Source organism: Trypanosoma conorhini (genome assembly GCF_003719485.1).
Source record: "Trypanosoma conorhini strain 025E chromosome Unknown Tco_14.4_contig_00381, whole genome shotgun sequence".
Lineage (NCBI taxonomy): Eukaryota > Euglenozoa > Kinetoplastea > Trypanosomatida > Trypanosomatidae > Trypanosoma > Trypanosoma conorhini.
The window spans coordinates 10,711-18,269 of NW_021704466.1; the positions used below are offsets into that span (position 1 = coordinate 10,711).

Sequence of the window (7,559 nt, forward strand, 5' to 3'; positions counted from 1 at the left end):
GAAATGAAGGGAAAAGGAAAACCAACAACCACAAAGCCTGGGCCGTACAGGAGGCCCAACTCAACCTTGGGGGTTTCAATCGCTTCACGCCATACCGTCACCGAAACCCGCATGACGACGTCTCGTCGTCACACCCAATGAATTCTCGTTAGCGGCGCGAACATGACCCCGCGGAAGTCCCCCCGCGCCTCCAAGACCTCTCGTAGTTTGACGAGGCAATCTATGATTATCTTCACCTCTCCAGGCAGGCTGGGAGGCACCAAGCATGTCGCTCTTGTTATGTGATATTAGTAAAGAATGGGTAAAACTCGCCCCACCCCACGCCGTATTTCCCACCGACAAATGTGGAACAGAATAACTTCCCACGAGCCGTCGAGGTGCTGATCGGACGCTGCGTTTATTCCCCGTCTCAGCTTGAGGCCGCCTCCTTGTCGTTCGTGGCATCCTTCCCTGTGAAGCGGTAGCAGTCAATGGGGAACGTTCTGTTACGTTCACGCCACCGTATGTTCCTCTTCGCGGAGATAGTAGCTCTTGATCGTTATGACAAATGGTGTACCTCTGAGCTTGGTGCCCGGCCATGCCCTTTTCGTCGGACAAAGCCGCTTCCTTATTACTAGACAAATAAAAGGTGGGAATCGACTGCTCCTCACTAACGTTACTCATTTCAGGTTCTGCTGTTAAAATACATTCACTTTCCGGGTTTCGGGGCGATAAAACAGATGCGATTACCCTCCTCGGAAGCTCAGGCCGCCGTGCTATGGGGGAAGGGCTCTTGCGAGAGGTCGTCGTATCACTATACATCCAATCGTCACTCTGGGGGGTGAGCCCCTTCGTTGTCGAGGGCATACAATTTGGAAAACTAGATGCCCCCTGCGCTGTGAGCTGGGAATTCGGTGATGCAGTTCCTGTGTCTAGTAAGGGAGACTTCGCACGTTTGCTCGCCAGCGTTGCTGATCGCATCAACATGGAGAGAAGCGCCTCACGCCGCATCTGTATTGCGTCTTCTTCAATTTGTCGATTTCGCCCATGACGCTGCAAGCCTATACTTAATGTTTCCGTGACGGCATCCAATATGGCGTCCTTCCTTCCGACAAACTGTTTCCTGCTCTCCTCCGTCTCTAGAGTGACGTTCCTGAGGAGCTTGCTCGGGTAAAACACCTCCATGAGCTTGACACGTCGCCGGGGGACTTCCACGTCATCTAATTCCGCCTCGTCGCGGAAAAGCACGCTGCGGCTGCATTCTTTTTTCGTTCCCTCACCGCGAAAATTCTGGAGGAGGCTTTGCTCTTCGTGCAGTTTTCGCCTATGCAAGGCAACCTTGTCTACTAACTCATCCCGGCCATCAGCAGTAGCAGCTGCCGCAGCATTGGTTTCAAGTACGGATTTTGTTGGATGGGTTTGCCTCCCAACGTGGGTGGCGCTGTGATGTGTTCTGGGGCCATGCCCCACGCCAGCCACAGTTCCCTTGCGAATACGTTCGATCGTCTCGTTGATGCGCATCTCCACAACGTCCCGCTGCAGCACCTTCCCGTCCCGGTCGCACGAGACACCTAGTTTTGCAAAGGCGGAGTACAACAGCCATTCCAAGTCTCCGACGACATCCTCGTGCGTCGTAGGCGCAGCCTTCTCCGCAAGTAGCTGCCAGTCACCAATCACCCAGCGCGAGGGGTGGTCCATCTCAACGGCGCCAGAGCGAACAGTGAGCTGCCGCAGAAGGGCGTTCAGTGTCAAATTGCGATGGGGTGGCAATCGCACACTCTCCCGCGCGTACTCCTCAACGCAGCTAAGGATATCACTGAAGTCCGCGTCCTCCAACAGCCGACAGCCGGCTCGAATCATGTCGCCCAAGGAAAGGCCCCCAAACGATGACACAGAGACAACGAAATACTCTTTGCTAGACGCTAGTTCCTGCACATATGCATCAATGGGGAGTGAGGCACACGGCGGCACGTTCCATTGCTGAGAGGCCGCAGTTAGTGCGTCTAATCGCTGCTGCTGCGCTGCCAAAAAGCTATCAAAGTCCATCTGCGACGCCGAGACGTTCAAAGGAATACAGCGCACCTCGTACATGCATCCTGTAAATTTGTCCTGGGCACTATACCGGGCCCCGTTGTCGCTCTCCTCAGCATCGCTTATGCAGCTGTAGAGTGTGAGCACCGGAAAGAGCTCCGCTTTCTCGCGCAACTGCGCCAGCGAGAGCGACGAAGACGGCATGTGTCCCACGATGGAACTGGTGGAAGGACCCAACATCAAAGGAATCAAATAAGCAAAGAAAAAGAAAAACAGAAAAGGCGCACTGAATCAAAAAAAAAAAGAACACAGTTCAAAGCAAAATGGTGAGCAATACAGCAGCAGGGAGGCGGAGAGTGAGATAAACAAAAAAGAGGGGGTGCAACAGCACAAGCAGCAGTAGTAATTTCGGTGGTGAGGGTGACAATAGCTGCCGCAGAGACAACTACGAAGGAGTGGGAGTGAACTTGCGAGCGAACCTCCCAAACACATCCGGGGGAGAAAAAAAAAGGACAAGAGCCTCAGAACCCACACTCACATAAAAAAAAAATAAGTGTTTCAAGCGTCACTCCATCTTTTTTTGCTCTTTATGCATCCATGTTTGTGTGTGTGTGTGCGTGTATGCGCGTGTGTGCGCTTCTCCACCTAAATGCACATCCGCCTCGGAAATGAAAGCGCAGCGCAAGGAATCAGTTGCAAGCTACACAAACAGGGAGGCGGCAATCAAGGCAGTTTACAAAGTCGTGATGCTACACACGCATACTGATAGATAGAGATAAAAAAAAAGGGAAGGGAAAGTGGAAAATAAATGCTGGACGCGATCGCAACTACCGTCGGCCTCCCCAGAAACTAAGAAGATGAAAAAAGAAGTTAAGTGGCACACAAACCGCCATTTAACACTACAGTTCCGCTGCTGGACAAAATAAAAAAAGAAACTACCTACACACACGCACACACATACACACACACATACAGCGATGGAAAGGGGACAACAACAACAACAACAAAAATATGGACTGGCAGACCTCATTTTATAACACATGACAAAACAGTCCAAAGCTGCTGCATTCCAGAGCAAAACGAGAGGAAAAAACAAACAAACAATGAGAGCTTGAACGTGCAGAGGCGTGATTCACTCCGTGTCGAGTTTATCCCAATCAGGGACAGAAAGTGTCTCATGCGGAAAAACATGTCTGGACGCAACGAGTGCAATGTCTGTTCCAGCCTCACTGAAGGTGACACGACAATTCGCCTCTGACGCCTCCACATGACGGACTGCCCCCATAAGTTTTGGAAGATAATATATTCTACTGTCAGACCGAGGCACGTGTACGGCGATGGCAAACGCGCACACGTACTCATACAACGCATAAAATAATGCAGCTGGGTACCTTTGCTTGTCGCTATCTGAGAAGAAGGCGGTAATGGTGTTATACAATACATACATCTTCTCCCGGACACCGGAACTGAGCCGGTCTGTTGGAAGCGGGTACACGCCTAGGTGTTGAAGCGCAGCTTTGAGCGGCAAAAGCCCTGTCGTATCCGACCCACCGCTGCGAGAACTATCCTCAAAAGAGATACTGGAAGTACTACTGACATCATTGCGACGTCGCGTCTGACGGCGCTTAGACGCAAGCCTTTCATGGGTGACGCATATCATCAAGAAGAGACGCGTGGTCATGTAGGTCATATCTAAAGGCAACTCATTGGCTGTTTGTGCGAGGGTGCAAGAGATGAGGTCCCGTGCACGCTCCAAAGCCACGCGATGACGACCGAGTTCCATAACGAAAAAAAGCGACGACCGCTGCTGACACTCCGCACTACAGTAACGGGCCAATTCCTCGGAGGGATTCCCCTCTAAATCGACAGGAACCCGCATCATTTGTCCTCCAGGCTTCAGGCACACACAACATCTATTGGAAGGAGCTGCAAAGATTGACTCCATCGCCAAAATTACATGATCCCCTTTAAACACCACCTCATCCTTTTTAAATGGGCGAAATGAGAGTAATTTTTTGGTGTACTGGGCGTCCAAATAGAGACCCAAGTAGTGGCGCGGTAACTCCAATTGCAAATTTAGCATAAAGGAGTTAAGTTCCTCAATTTTGCGCAGTTCATGACTATGTGGTAGGAGCAACCTGGCACGGTTAATTTGCCGCGCAGCCTCCTCAAATTTGCCTAGCCCACTCAAGGCCCGGGCAGCCGCCAGGTTCCCTTTCACCCAGCGTGGTTCTTCTTCAATCGCCCTCATTGCGTCCTTGAGCGCCTCTGTAAAGCGTCCCAGAAAGGCATTTGCGCGCGAACGCAGAACTAAGCAATCTACTCGGTTGAATACGTTCGACGGCAACTTGCTCAATAGCGTCAGCGCCGCTTCGTATGCACCCTCGTTAAGGTTTTCCAGCACCACGGCCAGCTGGGGCGTGGATTGCGGCACCTGAATTTCCATCACTGAGAGGGATTCATAAAATTGCCGATTAATCTTCAAAGCTTCGGCCTCCTCGCGAAAACGCCCTACCCGCGGGTCAAGATTGCCAATGCCAAAACAAGACTCAGCAAACCGATTGCTTCCACCCAGTGAACGGTCGTACGCCTTAATCGGTTCCTTCGACAGGCAAACACGCGGGAGACTCAGGCCATAGCTCATCTCAAGATGATCATCGTAAAACGAGACAAGCGTCACGTTATCAGAGTGCCGAACTACGGTGCCACGAAGTCTGCCATTACACACCGCGCCGTATGAGTCATCCCAGTACTCCCGTAACAAAAGGCGAACGTCATCCTCGTCCACCACCCACACATGACAGCCAGCCGGAAGGCTCTCAGGTGACAGTTGTGGCAGTTCCGGCTTCTGCCTCACCGTCAAGGAGACAACAGGCTCGGGAAGGTAGAGCTGCTTCCCGTCTTCTTCATCCACTAGATCACCCTCCTCCTCATCGCCTAGGATGCCGTTGATACAAAAGTTCTCCTTTACAGTTCCCCATTCAGATTCATCAGAAGAGCTGTCATGCCCACTGCCAGGCACTTCCGCTTCCTCTTCCTCATAGCTCCAACACGGATCGCCGGCCGGCATTCCCTGCATGACTTCCTGCACTAAACACTAATACTACCTTCACAACCTCGCTTTTTTTCTCTCCAGAAGAAGCCAAGAAAAAAAAAACTTCGTAAAAACAGAAACAAAAAAACAAGACAATCCGGTCCTATGTTCCACGCCAAAATCCTTGACCACTCCCCTCCCCACCCTCTCCCTGTATCACCTATCTCCTCTCCTTCTCCTTGTTTCCGCTTTATTGCTACCGTAAGGGAAGCACCAATATATGAAACCCAAGAGGAACCCTGAGCGCACATTGTGAAGAAAAAGAAAAGTAGAGACAGGAAATATAAAATAAAAAAATCACAAGAAAGACGTGCGGAGATGCCCAAAATCACGGCCCAGCAGTAACAGATGGAGCGACACCAGCAGTGTGGCAAAAAGAAAAAAAAACACACACACAGACACAGACAGGCCGCTATATATATATATATATATAAATGAGGCAGCACTATCCGCCTGAAATCACGTAAAAATGCTCTCGCGGCGGTCGCACCCCCCTAAATAGCTTTTCAGGCGTGGGTGGTACAACAGGATCCGTTTCCTGTTTATTTTGACTGGCAGCTAGAAAAAGTATAGCAGCGGCAGCAACAGAAGTCTCCAGGCCAGTTCTATTTTCGTTATAAATGTCCAGAAGCTCCTGCCGTTTCTGATCAACGGAGGCATAAAAATCGGCCCGACTCCTTCGGCGGTTGCCCCAAGCACAGGCGCGCTGGTATGCAAAGTACACCACTACCAATGCCAAGAGAAAGCAAAAACGCAGCACTGATGGATTTCGCGAAGGAAGATCTGCACTATCACTCAATCGATCTACTGCACGCTGAAACATCGTCTTTGCATTTTCCTCCTTTTCTTTTTCAAGCGATCGACGGCGCAATTCCTCGGACATCTCGGTCTGCGCCGCATAGGAGGCGTACCTTGCCTGGTGTGCTCGCACCAGCGGTTTGTCTAGCTCCATCCAACTCCCGTCATCACGGCTTTGATACAGGTACTTTCCGGCAGGCGTCACCCTCTCGGTGGCCGGGTCCAGCGCACTCACCTTGGCTATTTCTTCCTCCGAGAGCGCTTCCTCTGGTGCATCGTTCTCCTCTCGTTGCCGCTCAGTCTCCTGGGAAACCGGGCTTGGACGACGGACCTCGGTGCGTGCCTTCGCCCCAGCCGTCCTCATACGCATCCGCTCATACGCACCCTCCTTTATCAGCAGGTTGTACGCCTTGTTCACCTGCTCCATCTTTTCACTATTCCCCGCGGGGGCATCCGGGTGATGCAGGCGCGCAAGCTCACGATAACGTGTTTTGATCTCAGCTTTTGTGGCACCACGGCCGAGCCCCAGCACCGCGAAGGGATCACGGGCCATGACCCGCCGTGTACGTCGCATCGCCCCTGCGCAGCCAAAGACGACAAAACCGCACCCAACCGCTACAACAGCTGGAAACTCCCGCCGCCTGCTTCACACAACTCAAATCCAGACAAGTAGAATCACGCAGGCAGCAGCGAGAGCAACGTGGCCGCCGAACACGAAAACCCGCGAGGCAGCAATCAAATATATGTCCACTGGGCCACTTCGTGCCTTCCAACCCTACGCCTTTGGCAAAGGCAAAAACAAAAGTGAAGCACAAAAATAAAAAGCCTGTGCAGGCACAAAACAGAGAATAGCAACACGCATGTCAGAAACAACAACAAAAAAAACCCCACGGGTCGCCCACATCACAAAACCTCATGTGCACGTGCAAAGAAAGAAACACAAAGCCCAGCTGAAAGCCCATGCTCAAAGAGGACCACCAGTAATAATAGTGAAAAAATCATAATTCAGATTACAACTGTACCTCAAAACCTTCCACCGCACAAGATCAACTCCTCGCACAAAAACAAGTGCAAATTAGGAGAATTCCCTCATTACTAAATACAGCGCATTTTTTTTAAATTAAAAATTAAAACCTTATAAATAATACTCCATGTTGCACAGGCATTAAAACTCCAGCAGCAATAAATTTCAAAGCACTGCCCTACTGCAAAAAAAAAGCAAAAGAGCAAGACCAACACATGCCTACTATTTCTGCTGGTCACCCTGTTGTTGTTGTTGCTGCTCACCCTGATTGCCGTCTGTGCCACTGCTGGAGCCGCTGCTGTTAGCCGCCGCAGCCTGCTGATATTCCGTGCGGCCGCACTCCATAACCGCCTTCTGCAGCTTGTCTGTTTCTGCCGAGAGCTCGTCCTTCGTCACGTTGGGGTTCCCCATCACCTTGCGGAGCTCCGCCAGCAGCGTGCGCACGTTCTCCTTCTCGGCGTCACTCACGTACTTCCACTCCGTCAGCTGGCGCTCCGCCGTGTTCGCCTGCGTCTCGGCGTTGTTGCGCACCTCCACCAGCTCGCGCTTCAGGCGGTCCGACTCCGCGTGCGCCTCAGAATCGCGGATCATGCGCTCAATCTGATCCTTGCTCAGACCGCCATGCGCCGTGAT

General features: G+C 51.6%; 4 protein-coding genes across 4 annotated transcripts, besides 5 other annotated features; all 4 read right to left on the minus strand.

The window, feature by feature from the left end:
• Positions 1-84: 84 nt before the first annotated feature.
• Tco025E_06008 (uncharacterized protein) lies at positions 85-2,250 on the minus strand (the record flags this gene model as incomplete). Its single annotated transcript, XM_029372897.1, has 1 exon — positions 85-2,250. One exon carries the CDS (start codon positions 2,248-2,250, stop codon positions 85-87), a length of 2,166 nt encoding a protein of 721 aa, XP_029227022.1.
• Positions 2,251-2,268: 18 nt separating this feature from the next.
• Positions 2,269-2,317: a sequence feature (A-rich).
• A 291-nt stretch (positions 2,318-2,608) lies between these two features.
• Positions 2,609-2,644: a microsatellite.
• Positions 2,645-2,951: 307 nt separating this feature from the next.
• Positions 2,952-2,984: a microsatellite.
• Positions 2,985-2,998: 14 nt separating this feature from the next.
• Positions 2,999-3,020: a microsatellite.
• Positions 3,021-3,142: 122 nt separating this feature from the next.
• Positions 3,143-5,080, minus strand: Tco025E_06009 (uncharacterized protein; the record flags this gene model as incomplete). Its single annotated transcript, XM_029372898.1, has 1 exon — positions 3,143-5,080. The coding sequence occupies one exon, from the start codon at positions 5,078-5,080 to the stop codon at positions 3,143-3,145; it is 1,938 nt and encodes a 645-aa protein (XP_029227023.1).
• A 437-nt stretch (positions 5,081-5,517) lies between these two features.
• Positions 5,518-5,540: a microsatellite.
• A 9-nt stretch (positions 5,541-5,549) lies between these two features.
• Tco025E_06010 (putative DNA-J protein) lies at positions 5,550-6,455 on the minus strand (the record flags this gene model as incomplete). The annotated part of the gene is made up of 1 exon (XM_029372899.1): positions 5,550-6,455. One exon carries the CDS (start codon positions 6,453-6,455, stop codon positions 5,550-5,552), a length of 906 nt encoding a protein of 301 aa, XP_029227024.1.
• Positions 6,456-7,148: 693 nt separating this feature from the next.
• Tco025E_06011 (putative heat shock 70 kDa protein, mitochondrial precursor) lies at positions 7,149-7,559 on the minus strand (the record flags this gene model as incomplete). The annotated part of the gene is made up of 1 exon (XM_029372900.1): positions 7,149-7,559. A coding segment is annotated over one exon (411 nt), but the record flags the coding sequence as incomplete, so codon positions are not given.